The sequence below is a fragment of the Ornithorhynchus anatinus genome, chromosome 19, assembly GCF_004115215.2.
Source record: "Ornithorhynchus anatinus isolate Pmale09 chromosome 19, mOrnAna1.pri.v4, whole genome shotgun sequence".
Classification (NCBI taxonomy): Eukaryota; Metazoa; Chordata; class Mammalia; order Monotremata; family Ornithorhynchidae; genus Ornithorhynchus; species Ornithorhynchus anatinus.
This window is the reverse complement of record NC_041746.1, coordinates 4972261-4998329: the sequence shown is the minus strand read 5'-3', so window position 1 is coordinate 4998329 and position 26069 is coordinate 4972261. Positions and strand designations below refer to the sequence as shown.

General features: G+C 42.3%; 1 protein-coding gene across 14 annotated transcripts in view; it reads right to left on the bottom strand.

Moving 5' to 3' along the window:
- The window catches only part of CDC42BPA (CDC42 binding protein kinase alpha), a 214952-nt gene extending 191891 nt beyond the window's left edge, over window positions 1–23061 (bottom strand). For 8 of the 14 annotated variants that reach the window (XM_029047251.1, XM_039914760.1, XM_039914759.1 and 5 more), the window contains exon 1: window positions 22106–23061. In XM_029047251.1, the coding sequence (XP_028903084.1) occupies window positions 22106–22283 (178 nt within the window). In that variant the 5' untranslated portion in view covers window positions 22284–23061. The remainder of the gene's footprint in view (window positions 1–22105) is intronic. The other 6 variants (XM_039914763.1, XM_039914764.1, XM_029047255.2 and 3 more) reach the window with 1 other exon arrangement.
- Window positions 23062–26069: the final 3008 nt, after the last annotated feature.

The following is a 26069-nucleotide window of genomic DNA, read 5'->3' as shown; positions in this document are numbered from 1 at the left end:
ACTCCTGGCTCCACCTCTTGCCTGCTGAAAAATGGGGATATAATACCTGTCTTCCCTCCATCTTAGTCTGTGAGCCCCATACAGAACTATGTCCAATCTGATTAATTTGCACCTATCCTAGTGCTTAGCACATAGTGCTTGGCAAATAGTTCTTAATAAATACCTTCAAACTGTGAAATGATGACCATTCTAGCTGAATCCAAAAGTGTTCCAGGCATATGTGGTCTACTTATTTTTTTTCTTAATATACATACTAGAAAAATAATTCAAGGCATGGAATGGTCAGGCCCAAATATTATTTGGAGATCAGAAAACGGTACCAGTCATCTGGTAGTCTTACCATTGGAGCTCAATCAAGCAATCAATGGTATTTACTGAGTGCTTATCACATGCCATGCATTGAACAACAACAGTAAATGATGGTAACACATGAAGCTGCTAAAGGAATTTTTCGTCATCAACTATTTACTGAGCATCCACAGAGGACATGGCATTATAATAGACCCTATGGATACACTATGAAGAACAGACACAGTTCCTGTCCTTAAAGTGTTGCTAATCTAATAGGATAAGGAAAATGTATAACATAAATATACATTGCTCAACAAAGTTGCTCAGTGCTAACATTTACTGAAGAAAAAAATATTCCACAACCAGCCCTGCCCAAAAGCAAAAAACTTTAGGTTAGCAAGCAGGCTGCCCTCTTAATCCTAAATGCATTTAGCATACACAGTAGAGAAGGCAGAGAAGTATTAGGATATAGCGTCAACTATAACAAACAGACCAGCAGAGGAAGAGAATACCTAACAAGTGGTAATTTTGCTTGACTGAGGAACTAAGCCAAAATATGAGTCCTGTTTGTACAGTAATTTTATAGAATGATTTTTAAGGTTAACTGTATGATTGTACTGAGGGGGAAAAATAGGAGAATGAGTAGGATTAATAGGGAAAGTTGTGATTTGCAGAAGGGATACCATGCTGAGTTTTAGGTGGTGAGCAGAGGTGCTAGTAGAGTTATCCGAGGACAGTAGAGAGCTCACTAATAATCCTTTTAAAAATAAGGTCTCTGCTTAACAAGAAATATATGAAAATTCAGCCAACTCAATATACTGATTCATTGTTGCTGGTGTTAATATTTTAGGGTTTGTGCAGAATGCAAAAATAACCAACCTCCCTCCACACACTAAGCAGTTCCCCAATTTAATTTGAAAGGAAAGCTCTAAAGAAATTAAAAACAGGTATTCTTAATTTGTCACAAAATGCATTCTACAATATATGTGGATTCTAGAAATTTACCCAGCTTTTCTATACATTAATAGGGTAAAACCAATTTTCTAAAAACAATTATTGAAAACAGAAATCCCTTGCTACAACCAACCTTGCCCAATCGAAAGAACATAATAAAACATACCTGAAAAAAACAAGATTAAATTTCTAATTTCTGAAATGTGCTCCAGCAACAAAGAAAAAAAAGAGGTACCAAACTTTTCACTGAGAGTGTGGGAGCAAAAGTGAGGTGAGGGCTTTAAGGAGGAGGCTGAAGACAGGTACGGGGATAGGCTTCGAAGAGATAACAGGCCAGAAAGCTATCATTTTGGGTCATGTTCCACCTCACTGGAATCTCTCCAGTTTTGACAGAGAAGTGAGGTGAGCAAATCTAGGAGTCCAGCTCAGAAAAGTGTGGGAATGATTGCTCTCATTTCCCATAAGGAGGGGCCACCTATGGCAGACACTCCTGGACACCAGACAGCATTGTGTTCACAGCCAGTCCATCCACAAAAAGATGGCACCCTTTCACTCATTTCCACCTAGAAAAAGAATTTCCTCATTATACCCAACTGGCTAGAAAGAAATGAGCCTATGGCTCATTCTTTTCATGTTTTGTTGGTGTGGTTTTTTTTAAGTTCTAACACTGGCTTCTGATTCAACTGAATCATTTACTGGATTATCTAACTGATTTAAAAGGATATTAACTGCAGATACCCAATAATCACAACATCAATTATTACCAGGCATATGGCACTGGTACTGTTTGTAAGAATTATATGCTGTGAAACAAGCAATAAACAAAGACATATAAATGTCAAGACAATTTTCATCATCACATTCTGAAGTGAAATTTGCCCATAGCGCTCCAATCTTATTTCACAGATAATTGCTTAGAATAGATGTTTGGATAGATCTCTGTATCAACTGGCTCTAATCCAGCCAGATGGATTTAAACAAGCCAATAATGCACGGAGATAAACTGAAAAACGAAATGAGTCAAATCTAATGTGGTATAAAACTATACTTAAAAATCCACATGATTGAGTCAAAACCTTGTTCTCCCCACACTTTTAGCTTACCGGCATCAACCTGAATATCAAAGTGTTCTCCCTTGTGTAACCACACCCCCAGGAGTTAAGCAAGTTCCTTCTGCCCATACCAGCTAGCAGGAGGATTTTGGAATTATCTCAATGGAGTCAGCAGACTGAGGCTGGTAGCTGCACAGGCCTTTGGGGGTCATGGTGAGCAAAGAAACAGACTCGGTTGCAGCATCAGTCTTGTTAAAAGGTGAGATCTTTACACGGAGGGCTCCTCAAATTTTATTAAGGGCTTTGAATTCAGGCCAGACATGGCTGGGAGTTGGGATGTGCTAAAACCCACAAAATCCAGGCTGAGTAGATCCCTGGGAGAGCAAGATGAGGGAGAGTGAGGGGAAGAGTCAAAAGAGGAGGAGACTTGGGGTCAAGCCAGAGAGGGTGAGGAAGAGGAAAGGGCCGGGGGATAGAAAGAGAAGAGGTGAGAGACCAGGAGGATTAAAAAAGAGACATAGAAAACAGAAAGATAAAGAAAATGGGAAAAACTGAGCTGGATGGAAACAGAAGTATAATAGAGAAAAACCAGAAGTCTCCTGTTCATGGGTATGTCTGAAAAATTTAATGTACTATCAATTGTCCCTTCTACATTATGTTCACCTGTCACTCAATCAATGCTATTTACTGAGCACTTACTGGGTGCATAGCACTGTACTAACAGCTCGTGAAAGTACAATCCAATAGAGTTGGCATATATAATCCCTGCCCACAGAAAGCTCACAATCTACAGGGGGTCTTATGTAGTGTTCTTTCATTAGGTCTACAACTGACACTTACATAACCTGACATCCTTTCAATTTTGACTCCCTCATTTGTGGTCCCACTAATGCCTTTGATCAAGAAAATTAGACTAATTGGGTTTCTGCCACTTCTGTTGCTACCAAACAGTTCACATTCAAATCACATTTTATGAGGGTTGGGATTTATCAGCACTTAAACAGTGCTTCGCACATAGTAAGCGCTTAATAATTGTTATTATTATTATTATGGGGCTTTTAAATTTTCTCTTTTAATCACCCTATTTGTGAGTTACCTCCATTTCAATTTCATTTCCGATTTCAATTCCAATCAATAAGTAGCATTTTATTCATTCATTCAGTCGTATTTACTGAGCACTTACTGTGTGCAGAGCACTGTACCACGCACTTGGAAAGTACAATTCAGCAACAAACAGAGACAGGAGACAGTCCCTATCCACAATGAGCTCACAGACTAGAAGTGGGGAGACAGTCATCAAAAGAAGCAAACAGGCAATGAGATGCAGAATGGTTTGGTGGAGAGAGCACAAGCCTAGGAGTAAGAGGGTCCTGGGTTCAAATCCCAGCATTGTCACATCTCTGTGTGACCTGGGGAAAGTCACTTAACTCCTCTGTGCCTCAGTTACTTCATCAGTAAATTGGGGGTGAAGACTATGAGCTCCATGTGGAACATGGATTGTGTTCAACCTGATTAGCTTGTATCATCCCTAGGGCTCAGTCCAGTGGCTCCATCAAACTTCATATCACATATGGTCACCACAAATGGAGTCCTGGAATGCATTTAGGTTCCTAGCATGGAAGCATCGCTTTTTCGTGTAGAGAATGCATGACAACTGGCTCATTCAACTGGAAATCAGGGATTTTTTTTATGGTAATCATTAAGCACTTACTATTAGCAAGGCACTACTCTAAGCACTGGGGTAAATACAAGGTCATCAGTTTGGATGCAGTTCCTGTCCTACATGGGGTTCGCTGTCTAGGTTAACAGATCTTTTCTGTCTCTGAAAACCCCAACCAGTATTGAGGACTATGTGTTGATCTTAATAGCAAAGAATTTTGTTTTTGAGGCAAGGGGAGGGTACTCGGGATAGTAATTTGTAGCTTAGGCTTTGGAGCAGATCTGAATGACCGGAAACTATGGACTGCCTGGTGGCAAATGCAATTCCTCAAGTAAGACCTCTCCAAAACATGATGTATACCATCTGAGCTTTCTCTATGATTGGTCCTTCATCAGGCAGCTCACTCTATTTCTGGCCAACTCAGATAATAATAATAATAATAATAAAATAAAAGAGTATGTGTTAAGCACTTACTGTGTGCCACGTACTACAATAAGAGCTACGGGTAAATACAAGATAATCAGGTCCCACATAGGGTTCACAATCCAAGTAGGAGACCACATACCAGATTCTCTCATTTCTAGGTGAAAACTACTGTCACTGTTTCCTAATATCTTGACATTTCTTAATGGGATGGTCTTTATCTTTAATTTTGTTTGGGCTTTATGGGTTATAATAATGATGATGGTATTTGTTTAACGCTTACTCTGTGCCAAGCACTGTTAATAATTATGGTACTTGTTAAGTGCTTACTATGTGCCTAGCACAGGAGTAGATACAAGATAAACAAGTTGGACAGAGACCCTGTCCCACATGGGACTCACACTCTTAATAACCATTTAACAGATAAGGGAACTGAGGTACAGAGAAGTTAAGTGACGTATCCAAGGTCACAGAGTAGATATGTGGCGGAGCCAGGATTAGAACCCAGGACCTTCTGACTCCCAGACCTGTGCTCTATCCATGAAGCAAAACTGCTTCCGGTTTTAGTATGCCATTAATAGACTAAGGTAAAACCTCACCAAATTTAGTTCTCTCTTGAGACTGTTCTGGTTGAATGAGATAGACAATTTTTAGGGTACTTCTTCTAGCCCTTTTCCCATTTTGAGTAAGCAAACACATGCTGTACACTGAGTATAAACACGGAGTCTGAGGCAGGAGGGACAGAGGAAATTAAGGACGCAAAAAGTATGATGCGGAAGGTAAACATTTCCCTAATTCTAAAATGAGGCAAAGTAGATGGAGGCAAGATCTGGATTATCACTAGAGACTTTTTTGGGGCGTATAACATTGCAAGCCACAAAATTCAGTGCATAAGGCTAGTACTGTGAATTTAGCCAATTTTCTTTTATTTATAGCTATTGACTCGGAAAAGTGGTCCAGCATCCTGACTACTGAACCACTTGTGGCTTCTCACCCCTTTCTCAAAATAAGTCGGAGGTTGTGAAACCATTCTGGGGAGCTGACCTTTAAGTTAAACATTACACTTCTATTAACAAGACAGACTGTAAGCTGAGATGTGACGATAAATTAAGCAAAAATGAAAAGTGTGTTCTTCTGAGCAAGAGTGTCACAAAGACTTTATGTAGTATGACATTTATCTAGCCCATGGCTATCTGGGGCTCTCATTTCTCTAGACCATTTCTGATTCAGCATGCAGCTTTGATTGCAGGACTATGGCAGTGGTGAGAAGAGGACTGCAGAACAGTGGAATTGAAGGAAACAGGCGACTAGAAGAAAAGAGAGTTAGGGACTGCTAAGCATCATTGGGAAGAAGCACCCAAGCCAGAAAGTGCTAGCAAATTTATCTCCCTGGTCTATCTGGATTTTCATATGTTCAGAGGGTATCCAATTATAAATGATTTGGTCACACTGTAGCTCCAAGAAGTCCATACAGGAAACTCTTGGGTTATATTAGTAAACAGTTACATTGAGCCAGAGAACCTATGGGTATCATGAATGGGCACAAGCATGATTTTTGACACTGTACCAGCAATGCACAAAAAATAAAAAAAACCCTGAATTCAAGGAACTTTCTATCCAGTTCAAGCAGTTCAGATAATTAAGTTAAATCCCGTACACCCAGCTCTCTTATAATACTGGACCTGCATATTTAGGGAAACTCACATAATAATATCCATCGTGCCTGAAACTGCATGCCTGCAAACAGATCCGTACATGCACTCATTTCTCTTGACAACACAGTATGCTTTATTTAGGTTCTAGATGTTGGAAAAATGTTTCTACTCATTTCTCTTGACAACACAGTATGCTTTATTTAGGTTCTGGATGTTGGAATAACGTTTCCTAATTCCCTAATAGCACTCTAGCTAAAACATGAAGTGAAACAAGTTTAATGGCAGAACTTAGTAGCTATAAAAGGGTTAGTAGAGTTTTGAAATACAAAAATCTTTAAAAAGCAGCAGAATGTTTCTTAACCAAAAAAAGAAAGAACCATTCTATAAATTCCTAAGCCTCAGAGTAACCGAAAAATGTATTCTATGGTACTAAAAAGTGAAACGGCAACAACAAAGCTATACAATTCAGAGCAAGCTGAGTCAAATGTCTAACTATACATTCTCTACAGCACTGTATTACGTCACATGTTGAGGTTTTTGCTTCACTGTACTGTTTAAAGTGCTTCTCAAACTTTCCTGGACCCATATTTGGACACCCCATTGCAGTTCCTTGCACCATGAGGCAGTTGCTTGAATACTGTCATCTGAATGCATTCCAGGAGCTCAGTTTGCGATCCTGCCTTACCATTTGACGTTAAATGTAGCCCTAAAATGACAATGATGGAATTGCTCTATAGGTCAGATAGGACCTAATAGGTACTGGTATTACATCCACAAAGGATGGACACAACAACTGTCCTACGGATCTTCATATTGGTATGAACTATTTGATGTTTCAATTTGATTTTCTACCTCCTTCTGCATTCCTATATCACTGGACAGTGAGCTAACCAGTTACAATAATTAAGGAACATTCAATTTCTGATGGAGATCTTTGGATGAGCACAGGAGTTTGCTATATGCAGGCTGCTACATAATTTTTTGTCTTCAAACTGCTGATCAACAGCACTCTGCAGCGTGGCTCAGTGGAAAGAGCACGCGCTTTGGAGTCAGAGGTCATGAGTTTGAATCCCAGCTCTGCCACTTGTCTGCTGTGTGACCTTGGGCAAGTCACTTCACTTCTCTGTGCCTCATTTATCTCATCTGTAAAATGGGGATTAAGACTATGAGCCCCAAGTGGGACAACCTGATTCCCCTGTGTCTACCCCAGTGCTTAGAACAGTGCTCCGCACATAGTAAGCTCTTAACAAATACCAACATTATTACTCTGCTAACTCAAAAGAACCAAAACACAATCACCTGCAAGTCATCTTGTGCATGTGCTTCCCAAACCCAATCAGCAACACAGAGAAGCTCTTATATAATTCAAGAACTTTAGGTGATTCTCTCAATTTCTTTTTTAAATGGAAAATTTTCCTGAGGATTGGAAATATATTCTAACACCAGCTGGAGTAACCTGAAGGCCTTGCTAAACTTGTGAGAGTAACCAAAACTTTTTAGAAGCTGCCACAGCCCAGGTTTGTTGATGCTGTCAATACTTACTGAGATTAACAAACAGCATAAAATCCTTAATGTGGTTCCTTGTATTCCCCTTAATCACTTGGTTCTCCCACATCTTATGTTTGCATTTTCTGTTTTAGAGACAATTCCATTAGGGAGATTAGGGAACATTCTTCCAGCAAAATGTGCCTATCTGGATAGAACACAGGGCCATGCCAGAAGAAGTAGCTGTGTTCAAGCACTACAGGATCAGTCAAAGACTGAAACTCTTACATTAGGAGAATGGAGATTCCAATTCTCTGCATACATCACGTCGCCACACTGCTGTTTGATGCCACATAACAATTCGGGGAGAACTTGGATAACACTTTTCTTCAGTAGACAGTCTGAGAGGTCTTTGGTTAGAGCTTGTTATCAATGGAGAGCAGTGAAACTCCACTAGAGTTTCCAGTCAGTTCTCTCTGCCTTCTCCTTAAGGATGGTGATTATGGAGGCATCCTTGGAATCCTGTGTCATTCTCTCAAAATTTTAATAGGTGAGGAAGTATCAATATGGGCAAATAAGGAGCATAGCCCTTCTGCGCTTGTAGAAGGGCAGATGGATGCCTTACCAAACCTGGGAGTTTTGCATTTCTTTCAGACTCAAATAATGGTGAGAAAACCATATCTTATCTTGTTGGCAGACAAATTATTGCTCCTATCCTGTCACCCTCAATAGTGGATCTACATCTCCGCCCCTGTCCTCTCCCCCTCCCTTCAGGCTCGCATCTCCTCCTGCCTCCAGGACGTTTCCACCTGGATGTCGGCCCGCCACCTAAAACTCAACATGAACAAGACTGAGCTCCTCATCTTCCCTCCCAAACCCGGTCCTCTCCCAGACTTCTCTATCACCGTCGATGGCACGACCATCCTTCCCGTCTCTCAGGCCCGCAATCTCGGTGTCATCCTTGACTCGTCTCTCTCGTTCACCCCACACATCCTATCCGTTACCAAGACCTGCCGGTTTCACCTTTACAATATCGTCAAGATCCGCCCTTTCCTCTCCATCCAAACGGCTACCTTACTGTTACAGGCTCTTGTTATATCCCGGCTAGACTACTGTGTCAGCCTTCTCTCTGACCTCCCTTCCTCCTCTCTCGCCCCACTCCGGTCTATTCTTCACTCCGCTGCCCGGCTCATCTTCCTGCAGAAACGATCTGGCCATGTCACTCCCCTTCTTAAACAACTCCAGTGGTTGCCTATCAACCTCCGCTCCAAACAAAAACTCCTCACTCTGGGCTTCAAGGCTCTCCATCACCTTGCCCCTTCCTACCTCTCCTCCCTTCTCTCTTTCTACCGCCCACCCCGCACGCTCCGCTCCTCTGCCGCCCACCTCCTCACCGTCCCTCGGTCTCGCCTATCCCGCCGTCGACCCCCGGGTCACGTCGTCCCGCGGTCCCGGAATGCCCTCCCTCCTCACCTCCGCCAAACTGATTCTCTTTCCCTCTTCAAAACCCTACTTAAAACTCACCTCCTCCAAGAGGCCTTCCCAGACTGAGCTCCTCTTCTCCCTCTACTCCCTCTGCCACCCCCCTTTACCTCTCCGCAGCTAAACCCTCTTTTTCCCCTTTTCCCTCTGCTCCTCCACCTCTCCCTTCCCTTCCCCACAGCACTGTACTCGTCCGCTCAACTGTATATATTTTCATTACCCTATTTATTTTGTTAATGAATTGTACATCGCCTTGATTCTATTTAGTTGCCATTGTTTTTACGAGATGTTCTTCCCCTTGACTCTATTTATTGCCATCGTTCTTGTCCGTCCATCTCCCCCGATTAGACTGTAAGCCCGTCAAACGGCAGGGACTGTCTCTATCTGTTGCCGACTTGTTCATCCCAAGCGCTTAGTACAGTGCTCTGCACATAGTAAGCGCTCAATAAATACTATTGAATGAATGGATTCCAGAGATCGCTGAAGTGTGGCCATCATTTCTTTAAGATTCCCTGTTTCCACTCTCCACTGGTGTTTGTGTCTCCACGTCACTCTTCAAGGATGAACAGTCATCTCCGGTTTGGTTTCAGTCTGGTTAACCTGGAATTTCTTCAGCCTTGGCAGTCCACAACTTAAGCTCATTGTGCATGCCACAATGTAGGCTTTTAATATAAATGTCCTCTTAAGGGGTTATGAAAATCTACAGGATGTTTTACACACACACACACACATATATATATATATATTTGTTGGGTTGTGAAGATCTACAAGGTGTTATATATATTTTTTGTTTCACTCCAGTTAGCATTTTCATCTGGCCTAGTGGATATAGCACAGGCCCGGGAGTCAGAGGAGCTGGATTATAATCCCAGCTCTATCACTTGCCTCCTGTGCAACCCTGGGCAGGTCACTTCATTAGTCTATGCTTCAGTTTCCTCATCTGTAAAATGGGGGTTCAATACCTGTTCTCCTTCCCATTTAGACCACAAGCCCCATCTGAGGCAGGAACTGTGCCTGCCCTGATTATCTTGTATCTATCCCAGCGCTTAGTATAATGCTTGGAATATAGTAAGTACTTAATAATACTATTATTATCACTACTGTTATTATGACCAAACATTGCAGAAACATGTCAATATGTTCATTAAAACATGAAAGTTAAAACTATTTCTTTCCTGCATTATTCCATTTTTCTATTAAAATCATTTCAATGCAGCTTAATTTCTTTTTGCTGTCAGAAACATTAGACTGAATGATTTTAATAACTATAAGAGGCCTTTGAGACTTCAATATTCCTAATACTATCTCAATAAATAGACAAAATACAATGAATTACAAAATCTAGCACAGAGTAAGCACTTAATAAATACTACTATGGCTACCAGTCTACGTATCTCAGAGCTTATAATGGTAGCAAAGCATTGCAGAAAGACTTTTTCCCCTGCCAAGAACAAATTCACTCTCACCTTAGCCCCACTCAGAGTAGACAAATGAGAATGTAAAAATGAAATGAAAAATATATGTAAACATATAAATAAATAAGCATACCCAAATGTTTCTGTTCAGTGATTCTCCTTCCACACATACTAAACAGAGGGATAAAGCAGAGCACTGTGGCACGTTGGCATCTTCTGGAAATATCAGTCACTACTCAGTACATCACTTTCTTGTCTTTCTAAAAGTGACGATGTCTACTTCTGTCAAGAATTTTAAATAAGTTAATACTCCTTCAACCAGACCAAAAAAAAAGATGGTTTGCTGATGACCACTGATCACGTGAAGGACGCTGCCGTTCCCAGAAGACAGTAGGCTTCTTCTTCAAAGCCATGTAAGAAACTAGTTGGACAGCAGTGTAAACTGGGAATCAAGGAAGCTAAATGAACCCTAAATTTAGCTATTTTTCACAACCTTCTTTATCTGTTGCCTAGAAAGAGAAAGCTCAGGGCAAGTTAATAGCTAGATAATAAGAATGAAACTCCCTGAATAGGGCATAGTCACAGTTCCCTAAAGGGGAAGACCTGGTCCACTAACCTTAATTCTTGTTTAGTGGCCAACTCCAACTGGACCATAGAGATTCCTGGATTTGCTCAACTTACTTTTTTCAGCCTAAATCCCACACTCAGGAGAGTGAGTAAAACATGAGTTTTAATGGTAATGCCCAATCAATCCTCAGTGAAAAGTTTAGCAAATTGCCTCGCTCACCCAATATTTGATTATTTTAATAGCCCAAGAAATGCCTAAAATTTATGTCAAATTCTTAGTCCGTTTTTTTCAATTTAATTATTGCTACCCAAGCAGTACACTTATTAAAACTCAAATGTATTTCATGGGTAGATCACTGATGTGGGATTCAAAGTCAGTCAACTCCCTATACACTCAGGGATTGCATCCCTGAACTCCACATTGAGAAAAAACTAAACTTAACCAAAAGTAGCTGCTTCAACTCCAATGACAAAGTGGGAGCAATTAAAAATTCATCCACCAACAATTAAGGAGGTTAAAGAAATAAATCAACCATGATTGGTACAGGGTTTCCTGATCATCAACCATTTCAGGAACAATGCAGCGCAATAATAAACCAACTGGGAATGTTCAGTTTATGGCTAGTTTTAGCTATACAGCAAACACAGACATCCAAATACCCATTATCTTAAATTTTCATTTTTTCAACTGCACAGAACACACAAGAGTTCTCTCAACTCCATATAAGGTGTGAGTGATTTTAAGCCTTCTGTTCCCACCCAATCCGGAGAAGAAGGCAAGCAAAGGGATATTCAGGTCCCTTTTCTCACCCAGTAAAGGTTCTGGGCAGCAACTCTGAACCTTCCATTTGGGTCAAAAACAATACCCAAAGTGGCCCAGGGTCTGGCAAAGTGGATTTTTAGGGCTGAAAAGAAGACACATCTGACTAATTTCTGACCCTGGGTGGGGAACAGAAAACATTTTTAAGTCACGTTTCTACCCAATTCCTATTGCTACCTTCCCCCCCAAATTCCCTTTGGCCAACATTCTTCACCCAGCCCTTTGAGCACTGAATTTTCTAAGGTCAGAAGTTTGCATCTCTGCCCTAGTATACTTTCCCAAGTGCTTAGTACACTGCTCAGCACAGTAAATGCTCAATAAATACAACTGATTGACAGTGGTGCAGGAGTTCCAGTTAACCAACACTCTTGCTACATTTATGTAGTAAATAGTATTTTTTGAAATCTTTACAAACTTAAGCTATGTATAAGCTATGCTCTTATTGGGCTCAATTCTGCCAATGCCTAAAGTTCTGCTCTGGAGGAAGGCACTTTAGGAAAGCATTAACTCTTTCAAACCAGGAGGGGAAAGGTTAGCCCATTGATCTATGTGCTGAAACAACAGTTGCCTGGGGGTCTGAAAGTGATACTGTGTCTAAACTTACATCCAGGGAAGCAACTTTAGCCACTGGAAGAAACTGGACTCACTACAACCTTAACCTAGATTCAGTTTAAGTTCAAATCTCATATTTTACTGCAGTACGTTTGAAAATGGACTGTAATGAATCCCCACGCAATACTTAAAGCACAATTCAGCTACTCAACTATATACTTAGTAAGATTCTCCCAGCCACTTAGCCAAGCTGAGGTGATATTTGTTTACATCACACCATAAAATAATGTCTGCAATCACTTTTTTAAGCCTATGGTTCATGAATGTTTACATTACCTTCAATGCCCTTTTATTACCAGATATGCATGATTAAAAGAATCCAACAAAAGAATACTAGGGCTTGTATTAACTAATTGTCTTCTGGCACTGAGTTGGAAGCAAGGTTATGTAGTCTTTCATGTCCTATCAGGATGTATCTTTTCCTCTGGTCCTTAATGAGTAATTTACTATCAAGTAAAAGGTGTTAGTTTCCACAGAGGTGAGATAGGAGAGATAGTCTTTACCTCTATCACCCCACACAGCTGCCCCCTTCTTCCACTGTTTTCTCTCAGCAGGGCAATACACCTCTTCCACTTGTGTACCTTTATTGGGCCTCTTTTCTGGGCCTCTTTTCTAGGTAGGACGGCCTCACTCATGCCTGTCTTTCCTAAGACAGTTATCCCTTTCCCCTCCCCTCCTACCTCATCTTTCTCCCCCAACATGACCATGACTGCCTCTCTTTATTGCTGAATTGTACTTTCCAAGCCCTTAGTACAATGCTCTGCACACAGTAAGCACTCAATAAATATGAATGAATGAATGAATGAATGAATGAATAAATGAATGAATGAATGACCAGCCCACTCTCACCATTTTCTCGAAGGGCTGGGTTTCTGCAGGCAAGGTCGGTCAGGTCAGGGACCTGCTCTCGTCCAGGAATGCCGACTGTAGGGCATTACACGTACGCACTGCTTCAGCCATCACTCCCCAACCCCCAAATCAATTTGGGGCTGGAGAGTCCCACTGGAAACCTGCTAATTAATAGGCAGGCTCTACAGGACATCTATATATAGAGCCAGCCATCTATAGGACATTCCTTTGAATGAAAAGGAAAGCTTTCTTTCTATATCACACACACACAGATATAATTTGTGTTGTTGTCGTTAATGGCATTTGTTAAGCTCTTACTATATGGCAGGCACTGTATTAAACTGTGGGGTAGGTACAGATAATCAGTTTAGACAGAGTCCGCATCCCACATGGGGCTCACAGTCTTCGTTCCCATTTTACAGATGCGGGAACTGAGGCGCAGAGACGTAAAGCAACTTGGCCAAGGTCACAGCCGACAAGTGGTGAAGTCAGGATTAGAACCAAGGTCCTTCTGACTTTCAGGCCCATGCTCTATCCACTAGGACACACAGCTCCTCTAAAAAACTAAAGCGTGACAAGGATGGGATTAGAACCCACACGTGCAGGACACAGTGGATTAACAATCCACCATCTTGACCACTCGGCCACCTCGACTGACAATATGTGTAGGCACACCCACACACATTCGTGAATACATATATATACAGAGAGAGGAAGAGATAATAGATAAAAAGCAACTACATAAATTAAGAATTATTGGAGAAAAGATTCAAACATACCCCACAATGCAAATATATATGCATCTGAAATTAGGCCTGTGAGCTTAAGAATCGAATAAAATTCTAAATCCTTAATAAACCCCAAGTTTATCCTTCAAGACTTAGAGAGCCCTATTAAGTTATGTAACGAAACTGTTAGAAGTCTGTATATAAAAGACCTATTGCAGATAGATTGAGTCTGGGTGCACCACATGTGGATTTTATCCATGGTAACTGCAAGTAAACCTAATTAGGCTGCATTACTAGGAATAAACCAAACTGGACTGCCTGAAGAGAGGTATTTTTTTGACCTTGTTAAGCCTGTCATATTTAAACCATTTGAAATCAAACTCCTATAGGTAAACACATGACCGCCTAACCTAATTCAGTTGCATTTATTTAATTCACATTAGTAAAACAAGTTAATACAATTACTTAATGGAATTTTGAGGAAAGGCTAAAAAGTAATGGGGGAAAAGATAACGATTTAGATATTCAGATAAAAAAATAAAGCTGATTAAGGCAACATATGCTGGAAAGGGATTTTAATTCTTTGAAACAAAATAAAAAATGTCTATTATCTCCGACCTAATGTCTTTGAACTCCAAAATGGCTGCTGCCTACAGTAATCACACTGTCCTAATACTGATCTGCTTCACCTGATACTAAAACAGATCATCCATTACTTATAGTTTTTTGCCTCAAGCTGGTTATTTTGCAACAGCATGACAAATGCAATAGGATAAAAAGGCCATCACTTTGCAGTCCGATATTTTGGCAAGCATCACTCTCCAAAATCTCCTAGGGGATGGAGAAACAGAGTTAGCTCACTGTTACGTACATTCCCTCAGATGATGAGGAAGTGGAAAATTGGTTTTGAAAAGCGTAAGCTTGAATAGTCCTTTAGGTGAGAAGAATGAGCAAACGGCTGGACACAAGGGACCACGGCCAGGGGGTTTAATCCTAAACAGATGTCCTGTGACAATCTGCATGCAGCCAACCGCTCCTTCAAGTCCTCCTATCAACCGAGGAGATTCTAGGGAGTGGGTGGTCTGGAGTGAGAAGTTATTCCCCATATCTTCAACCACTCTTCACTTTCTAGGCACCAGGTTAGAAGAACCTCCAAGGGCAAGAATCTAAACTGGTACTAGAGATACACGGCAGCCTGGAGCAAGAAACTAGATCTCCCACTATTCCTCCTCTTCCCCACAGATATCAGTCAATCACTACTCTGGGCCAACCACTTCTGCAATAACCCGGCTTCTTGCTCTTAAAGCATTCCATTCATTCACTCATATTCATTCAATCATATTTACTGAGCAATTACTGTGTGCTGAGCACAGTACTGAGCACTTGGGAGAGTACAATATTACAATAAACAGATGCATTCCCTGACCATAACAAGCTTTTGCCTCTGTTCCTGGGGTCTGCTCACTGGGTGGCAGAAGGTACCTAGGCAGTTACGGCTCACGCTTCCCTAATTAGAAAAATTCCACAATTGGAAGGAAGGTGAAGGGGGAGATCAATCAATGGTATTTATTGAATGCTTGCTATTTGCAGAGCACTATACTAACTGCTTGGGAGAATACAACAGAATTAGCAGACCTGTTCCCTGCCTATAACAGGGATCATTGGTATTCATTGAGTACTTACGGTGTGCAGACCACCGTACTAAGTGCTTGGGAGAGTAACAAGGCAACAGAGTTGGTAGACATGTTCCCTTCCCCCACTGAGCTTACTGTCTAGAGAGGGAGACAGCCATTAATACAAATAATATAGAATATTTAATTTATAGGTATGTAAACAAGTGCCGATGGGGAGATCATCACCACCAACTGGTTTTATCAAGTGCCTACTTTATGCAGATGAGGATCTCTGCCCAAAACAGTGCTCTGTACCCAGTGAACACTCAATAATAAAGATAATTAATAATTGTGGAACTTGTTAAGTGCTTATGTGCCAGACACTATACTAAGCCCTGGGTGGATACAAGCAAATCATACTGGACACATCCCTGTCCCACCTGGGGCTCACAATCTTTATCCCCATTTTTAGAGGTGAAGGAATTGAGGCCCAGAGAAGTTAAGCGACTTGCCCAAGGTCATGCAGCAGACACGACACGGAGCCAGGACTAGAACCCAGGTCCTTCTGACTCCCAGGCCCGTGTTCTATCCACTAGGCTACGCTGCTTCTCAATACCACTGGATCATTGACTGAGGAGCTTACGGCCTATTACTGTTGATTTGCAAAGTCGCTGGATCTTGGATAACTGGCTGCCACTCATACCCAGCATGGCACCAACTTTCCCCCATGACCATTTAATAATGTTGGTATTTGTTAAGCGCTTACTATGTGTCGAGCACTGTTCTAAGCGCTGGGGTAGACACAGGGGAATCAGGTTGTCCCACGTGGGGCTCACAGTCTTAATCCCCATTTTACAGATGAGGTAACTGAGGCACTGAGAAGTTAAGTGACTTGCCCAAAGTCACACAGCTGACAAGTGGTAGAGCCGGGGTTCGAACCCATGACCTCTGACTCCAAAGCCCGTGCTCTTTCCAGTGAGCCACGCTGCTTCCCATTTGGGGTATCTGCCCTGGGCCTTCCACTTCAGTGGGCACCTCCCCTTGCTACATGGGTCTTGGGACCAGGAAGAATCAGCCTGGGCTGTTTCTCCTGAATAAATGCCTTTCAGATTTAGGCCAGGAAAGGAAAGAGCCAAGAGGGAGCTTTAAAGAACAGAACTACTGTACCTGAAAGGATCCCTAGTTCGCTGAGAGAAGCCAACATCCAACAGAACCCCAAAAATCACAGTTTCCGATGAGAGAGAATGAGCTGGTATAAACCAACAAGAAGGGAAGAAGTCACCATCGCTTGGCAAGGCTTTCTTGTGCTTCCCTGCATATATCACAGGTTCCCCAGCCTAATTGGGGCTTGCTGGGTAAAAGAGGTCTAAGTATCTTTTTACCCTTTGGAGTACTTAACTCTTTGTTTTATCTGTCCTTTTCTTCCTCCATCATTTTTTTGCCTTTAAGTTACTCTGAGCAAGTTTCTCAAAAAAACATGCTTTCATTTATGTTTTAATGAGCCTGTAGCATGTTTGGGAGTATTCAATAAATATTTTTCAATATTGTTCTTATAAGAGTTTTAGCCCATAAACAATAAGTGGATTTGGATTATTAGCAAAATAGGTTTCCCTAGAAGAAATATGTGTGTGAGTCAAGAGTGAAAATTATCTGCTTGTCGCAAGGCTGGTTCTTTTCCCTAAAAATAGTTTGGCCCACTGCAACATATTAATCTTGGTCCCAAGAATTATGGCACTGCTAGCACAGTCATCCTCATAAACATGTTTCTCTTTTTATTCATATTAATCTAAGGCATGACTGCTATTCCCATATGAAATCAATGAATTCTTAAAATTCTCAGAGATGGAGTGCTAAGTATTCAAGTCCTTATTTGCAGAAGTAGCTTTTTTTAAATCAAAACAGTTCCTAACCTAATGCCAACACCACCTTCTGACTAGCAATAAATGGGATATTTTTAAGTAACAAAATTCTTTTTCAATAAAAAACAGTTTGCACTACTACAGCTTATTTCATTTTATTTTTTAAAATAGCTAAATTAAGTATTTCATACTATGGTTTTGCAATTTCTTCAGAAAAATTGGCAACTGAATATTGATGACTGTCCTAACTTTATTTCTACAGGAGACTGGAATTCTACTCCTAATCTAAGTTTTAAGCAAAAATAAATTTGGTAGCCTTTCAACATTAGGAGAATCAAATTGGGCTCAGCAAGAGCCAAAAATAACAGAGATGTTTCATATGAGGAGGAATAAAGTTTCCTGAAAGACTAAATGCAGATGGCTAAAATCGATGTTATCATTCCCTCACCAAACTGTATATAAATGTTAAAATAACATGAACAATTTAAATGTAATCTTAATTATGGAACACAAAGAGCATATCATAGTATGAAATGTATAGCCTGGGCATTGCACTACATTAATCAATATAAACAGAATTGTACACTGAAAGAATTCTAGACTACAGAAAGCAAAAATCACTATTATCCACTGCCATATCTTAATACATGGCAATAGTATCTTAAATATATCCCATAAATCAATCAATGGAATTTATTGAGGCTTCTCTGTATGCAGAGCACTGTACTAGAGAAGCAGCGTGGCTCAGTGGAAAGAGCACGGGCTTGGGAGTCAGAGGTCATGGGTTCGAATCCCAACCCTGCCACTTGTCAGCTGTGTGACTGTGGGCAAGTCACTTAACTTCTCTGTGCCTCAATTCCCTCATCTGTAAAATGGGGATTAAGACTGTGAGCTTCACATGGGACAACCTGATTACCCTGTGTCTACCCCAGTGCTTAGAACAGTGCTCTGCACATAGTAAGTGCTTAACAAATACCAACGTTATTACTAAAAACACTTGGAAGAGTAAAATTTAGAGTTGGTAGACACATTCCCTACCCACAATGAGCTTACAATCTAGTGGCATAACTAGTGGTGTAGATAAAATTCCTCAAAATTTCAGCTTGCCATATTTAAGGCAGTGATAATTTGAAAAATAAGTTAATTTTAAAAGGAATTAGTTTACCAAGCCAAAGTCATTATATCTTTTTCTGTTTATTCAGAATAATACTCTAATTACACTTTCCAGAACTGCACTGCTGTCATCAGTGATGCTGGAACAGAAAACTACAAAGAAATGAACAGTACTTATTTATTCTCCATTTACATAATAGGGAAAATGTCATTTTGCCAATGCAATGGGATGTGATTGAGAGGGCCAGGTTTATTTCATATTTTCTTAATAATGTGAATGAGTCTTCAAAATGGACACTGTCCTCCAAACACCTCCTTACTAATCTTTTGTTTTTACTTAATGCTCTGTTCATCTCTCCCGCTCTGTTTCCTCCCTCAAAGCAACAGCACAAGCAGCAATGTTGTTGAAAAGAAACAACATCTTTTGCAGTCTCTGTCTCTCATATAGGCAGATTTTAGTTGTTATGATGAGACTATCAAAACAACGAGGTCAACATTTAAATGGACCTTAAAAAGGACTCAAACTGAAAATGGTGCTAAATAAACATAATATTACAGTCTTGGGTATACCATTTGCATTTTGCTTAACTTCCATAAGAGAGTTTAGCTCTATAAAGGTGTCATTAAAGCAGATAAATGCTGCATTTAGAATCAGAATACTTTCAATGATTACACACACCGTGCACTGCAGATGTACTAAAGGAATTGCTTAGAAATTTCACTCATTAGAAATAACAGAAGTTCAACCCAGGCCTGACCCCTCCAAAAAACAAAAAGGTAGTATCAAAATCGAACAAATGGCCACTTTCTATTTTTTATAAATTCCCAAGACCAAAAAAAAAGTAGATTCTTTAAAATTAAATGTAGGCTAACTTTCATCATGTTGGAACACTCTTCCTAATGAGATCCAGTGATTTTAAAATAATATAATGGCCTTCCAAATCATCAAATACAACTATTTTATGATTGATGAAGAGTAGCTAACATATTAAAGAAGCAAATAGAATTGATTATTCCAGAACACTCAACCAAAAATTAAGTTGCTTTATTTTTTTAAGTCTGTCAACGTTTTCACTGTTAACCTTACCTTGTCCTCCCTCAAATCACCTACTTTCAGGCATTCAAAACAACAATAACAAATTAACAATAATAACAACTTAACAGTAATAACAATAGTCTAGTACTCAAAGATATTTTTAATCCACTTCCTCGGCCTAGGCATTGTACTAAGACTTCTGTTCATTCATCCCAAGTTATCAAAGCGCACCACACCAGGAATTTTCTTATGAGAACATAGCCATTTCTCAAAACTCCTGAAGCTTTGCATTTAAATAATAAAATATAAAGAACATTTGAAAAACAATCTGCTCTAGGTTCCACAAGTTAGCAATACTGTAACATGTGTTCAGAGTCTTCAAAGACTATTCAAACATAGGCACCCAAGATTCAATTTTTTTTCCCTTGCAATTGAAGTAAAAAATAAATGGAAGGAAACCACAGTTAAAAGAAAAAGTACCAGGAACCCTTCATTATTCCAGCAAAAATAGGAACATATGACTTAACGTACCATAATCAATGAGGTGTTATTTGCCAATGTTTATTCCCTGCTTAAAAATTTAAAGGCACTATGCACATTCCAATAGGAGGCAGAGGAGAATAAGCTGCATGATTTACCTCTTTCCGTTATAGCATTTCTTGAGCCTGTTCCAGTAGTGACTTGCTACATTGGAAAATTGTATTTCCCGGCCTTCCCATTTCGCAAATGGACCAAACCAGGATTTCAGAGTAAATGAGAGTGATCAAATCAATCCATGCTTACTGTGCGCTTATGCGCAGAGCACTGTACTAAGCACTTGGGAGAGTACAATACCACATAATTAGCAGACCAAGTCGCCTGCCCATAACCAGTTAGGGCACAAGAGATTCACCACCTCTGGACAACAGATTTCAGGGTCCCCTACAACTGGACCTTGTCTCCTTAGCAAGTCCCCAAAAGCTCTACTACACTCTACCCAGATATTTAATGAAACATGGTGGCATTCCCCTGTGTTGTGCCTGAATTTTTTTCAGTCCTGATCTGAACACTAGGCGAGCCAAAAGAGAAGAGGAAAAATTAGAGCTCTGTAAATTATATTTTATACAGCTAATTTAAAAGATTTAACCCATAAGATAAATCATTCAGAAAGAGTCACCTATTGCTATCACAGTCGTGAAGAACTCATGTTCAGATGACACAATTTATAGGAACAAATGGGGCCCTTTCTTTAAAAACTAAAACAAGTGACCCACTTCATGACTTCAAGTTACTGGTCATCTCCAGAAACTGGAAAAACTTAGTGCTGGAACTGTTTTACTGCAGTATTCTCTGCTATCTTACACACCAAATTGCTAATTTTTAAGAATATTTCAAAACCATCCAAGCAGGATATCTATTAAAAGGGAAGTGTCTTCATTTCAGAATAGTTAGCTGCATAAGAAATATGACTTCTATTTTCAGACTTTGAACATAAATCCTCATAAATAATGATATTCAATAAAATCAATTATTTGAATGCCAATAATGCCGAAACAGCTAAAAAATACAGTCTCCCTGAACGCATTACTGTTTGATAGGTTTCCGAAAAAGCCCCTTTTAGAAGCAGTCCCATAATTATGAATCCATCAACACCTGCCACCTACAGAATTACTGGAAAAGTTTGTTCTTAAAGGTGATCAAAATCAAGTTCATTTAGTAAAGATCAAGGTGAAATTTTGGGGTTTTAAGAGGTGACTTTGAAACTTGAAGGTCACATGGGCCATTGGTTCTCACCAGTGACCTAATGTGAAACTACCTTCGACATTACACCCACATTTAAAGTCTACAAAATTAAAATCTAGCCGGTTCTGTCACTTTCAAGTTAACCATGACACCAATATTTTCATCCCGCCACAGAAACCGGCCACATCGCATTCATCAGATGACCAATTAACAGACAATAATATTTCAGACATTACTCCCTTTCCCAGCTTCAACTGCTCCACCAAATACACTTCAAATAAAACCCTGTGATTTCAGCCTCTGTGTCAACGGTGACCTGAGGTTACACAGCTGGCAATTTCCTCCATTTTAACAGTGATTGCAAGTATCCCAAGTCATTTAGGAGGATAATCTTTTCACCTACCCATACCTTTCAAAGATTTCATTGCACATACATTTCAGATAATTTGCACTTTTTTTTTTGCCTTCAAAGAATTGATCCATTCCTTATCTCCTCTTCCAGCTAACCTGGAAAGGGGCTAGGCCTTAACAAGGAGACAGCAACTTGCTTCTATCAGAGCTGAGGAGCCGTTTACCCCAGTAGAAAATTTCAACCTTGAAAATAACCCGTTTTGGCCAAGAAGGAAAAACTCAGCCAAGGCATTCAAGTTAGCCAAACCGGCCGGCACCCGATTATTTTTTCCCGAGGTATTATTACATCATCAGAAGAGCAGGTCGACGATGCTGACGGCCCCAATATTAAGATGCAATGAAAGCCTTGCAGACTTACCCCATTCTAGGTACTCGACGATATTCTTCTCTCTCCTCAATGGGGAATTATTACATTCATCGTAAAGGCAGATGAGAATATCCAGCAATGTCTCCACACTGAAGCACTGCCCATTAGTCTGTGCCGGCCCATCCAAAATAAACTGCTCCAGCTGCCTCAAACGCACCTCTCCAGACATGACTGTTTCGGTGGGGGTTCTCTTTCGGTTATTATTAACTGTTTTAATTATAATTCCTACCTGAACCTAACTTTTAGGTGGACGGTTTAAAAAAAAGAAACCATGGAACGACTGAAACACCTAGCGATGCGGGGCCGGGTTAACACCCTCGTTTGAAGAACTGAATCCTCTTCGATTTTTCACACAAGACACATCCAGTTTGGGGGAGGGAGGAGGGAAAAGTCCCCCCTAAAAAGAGACTCCGAGGCCTTTTAAAAGGAAAAGAAAAACACCGACCGGTGATATTTAAATAATCATCATTATCAACGAGTTCAACCCAAGGATCGACACGATGTGGCAAAAGCTCTCTCCTTCATTCAAAATTCAACTCATGCAACACAATCCTCAAAGGCATCCGTTGCATCATTAAAGAACGAGCTCGGTCAGCATCGGCGGTTGGCTTCCCGGGAAGAATCGAAATATTTCAAATAATAAAAAAAAAAGGTCTATCAGAGGGAGGGGTAAATTCTGCTCCAAACCCCCGCACCCCCAGGAGGATGGGGCATCGGTGGCGATTTCTCCGGAGGTCCGTGGGGAGGGAGGAAAAGAGGACAAAAATGAGGTCCCTGAAGCAGCCCCCTCTTCAGAGCCCGGCCGAGTCCCGCCAGAGGGAGGTTTTCTTCCCGTGTCCTTCCAAAGTGTTGGTCTGGAGGCTCTGCAGCCTTTCCCCTGACCACCGTCTCCGAAATGGGGCTCTCCGTGCCCGCACCCCCGCTGCTGTGGCGGAGCGGGAGCGGGGGCGGGGGCAGGACCGGGGGCGGGCGGAGCGGCCGCCCGACGCGCCTCCCCCGCTCGGCCCCCGAGGGCTCTAATCCCCCCGGCCGGGCCCGGCCATGACGCCCGTCCGTGAGGCCCTCCGCCCGCCCGCCTGCCTGGCCCGCGGCGGGGCTGCGTCGGGCGGCCGGCCGGTCCTCCCTCTCCCTCTCCCTCTCCCTCTCCCGACGGCGGCGCTCAGAGGGCAGGGGCGGCGGCTGCTGCTCCCCCGCCTCCGCATCCCTGGGTTAAGGGCATCCTCCTCCGGGCCGGCCGAGCCCTGCGGTCGAGGGCCCCCCACCCCTCCCTTCCCCGTCTTCCTTCGCCTCTCCCTCCCTTCTCATCGGCTTCCCCCTCCTCCCCCCCGTCGCCACCACACAGGGACCGAGCCGAGCGCCGAGGAGGCCCGATCCAACATGGCGGAAGCCCCCCCCCTTCTCCCTCCGCCCCCCCTCCCCTTGCCCGTTTCGCGACGCGCCCCCGAGCCTCGGCGCGAGCGCAGACAGCCCGGCGGGCGCGCGGGCGGGGGCGCGCGCGCGCGCCTGACTCCCCCACCCCCCACCCGCGCTCCCCCCCCCCACCCGCGGGACCCCCGAGGAGGAGAAGGGGGCGCGCGGCCGGGTGGGGCTTGGCGCTCTAGGGAGGGAGAAAGAAGGGAGGCCGGCTTCAATGGAGATGCTGCTGCAGTGACTGCAGCTGGGAATGCAGGGATAGGGGAGGACTTGGGGAGGGCGGGGGGCGTCGGATGGGGGGGGCTGTAAAGGGGAGGTGGCGGGGGGACGGCTGAGGCCCGGCCACCTGCATCGCCCCCTTTTTGCAAAGAGGACCCCGCACCTACCCCTCTGCCCTTCTGCCCACCCTTGCCTTTCCCCCGCCGCACCTTTCCCACTAATCCTGGGCATTTTCTCCCGTTCTGCGGTTTTCCCCGGAGCAGAAAGATTGGTCGGGTGGCTGGGGGAGCCCTGATTAGAAAGGATGCCAGCAGCCTCGCCGTTTCCCCGCTCCCCCCCCCCCCCAAACCGTTTCCCTCTTTCTAATCCTCCCGTAGTTGATGCCTCAGGTTCAAAGGCCGTGCTGACCTGGGATCGTCTCATCCCAAAGTGGGATTCACATTCACAGCCCGATTTGCTCAAAGCAGAGGCGAGGTTGCGGTCTCCCGTCCCGGACCCCGGATGAGAAGCTCCACGTGGAAATTGGTTAGAATGGAGCGGTGTCCACAGTGGCAGTCGGAATCTTTCATCCTGCCGGCCTTGTTTCTGCTGATGGTCAAGGTGCATGTGGCACATTGTGAAGTTCGGGTGAATAAATAAATAGCTATTTCTTAATCATATTTATTGAGCACTTATCAAGTGCTTTGCACACAGTAAGCACTTGGGAGAGTACAGTATAACATCAAAGACATTACCTGCCCCCAACGAGCTCATAGTCTACAGCTGTACATGCAGCTATACGTGCAGACAGGATACATACAGTCACAGTCTATCACATGTAGGATCCATTTCCAGCCAGAGTGACCAGAGCAGACGGTTGCTGCAAAATTGATAAAATGTTAGTATTGGGAGGAGGTTATTATACTATATTTTGGATAATAAACTATGACCTTTCTGTAAGGTAGAGGGCAATGTTGTCAGCACTTATGGCACAAAGGAAATAATGTCCCGTAAGTGATGTTCCTCACAGGAGGCACAATGACAAGACACTAGGGAATAAACCTACAGACGGAGAATTACAAACACCCTAACAGAGGAAGTGAGATTACCAGAGAACTAAGTAGATGGTAAAAAGGGGTAACAACTAAAGCAAAAGACAGTGTACCCTTGTGAGGGAACTTTCAAGTGGAAAAGTTTTCTGATGTCATTGGACATTATTATGAAATTTATTACGATATTTAAGTGCTTACTCTCTGTCAAGCCCTGGGGCAGATACAAGTTAATCAAGTCAAACACACAGTCCTTGCCCCACCTGGGATCACAGGTGGCATGTAGAAGGCATGAAATCCCATTTTACACATGAGTAACTGATGCACAGGGAAGGGACTTGTCCAAGGTCACACAGTAGACAAGTGGCCAAGCTGAGATGTTGTCTTCCCCTGCTACAGCTAGTCTTGCATGTTTGCTTTGTCCCCAGATAACCTCCAAACTGTACCTTCCTCTTGCATGGTACTTGCTCTTCCAAATCCACTAAACTACATCCCTTCCCAATTCTCTTGTTTTATTTTAATTTCTATCAGGGGGCAGGGATCTACCAACTCTGTTGTGTTGTACTTTCCCAAGCTTTTCATACAGTGCACCCAGTAAGGATAACTATTTATGCAAAGCATTGGCTCCAACACCTTGCTACAGTTACCCTTCCTCTTCCTCCTCCTCCTCCAGCTAGGGTTGGCTTTAGGAAGATACCAATGTGCCCCATGTCCAGCTCTGTGAATGGCCCAGCTCCTTGGATGATGGCAAAAGCGCTAGACTTGTATCTGCATCATGCTTTGAACAGTGATGGCTGCACAAACCAGTCTTAATGATATATTTAATCTGAATAGTAAAATAAGGAAATATGCATTATTACCCATTTTTAAAAAGCCAAATCCCAATTGCCAGCCCCACATAGCATTTTGCACCCAAACCTTCAAACCACCAGGCCACTTTCACCACCCTTGAGAAACAGTGTGGCAAAGTGGAAAGAGCACAGGCCTGGGAGTCAGAAGAACCTGGGTTCTAATCCCGACTTTGCCACTTTTATGCTGTGTGACCTTGGGCAAATCACTCAACTTCTGTGTGCCTCAGTTACCTGATCTGTAAAATGGGAATTAAGACTATGAGTCCCTTGTGGGACATAATAATAATGTTGATATTTGTTAAGTGCTTACTACGTGCAGAGCACTGTTCTAAGCGCTGGGGTAGATACAGGGGAATGAGGTGGTCCCAGGTGAGGCTCACAGTCTTCATCCCCATTTTACAAACGAGGGAACTGAGGCACAGAGAAGTGAAGTGACTTGCCCAC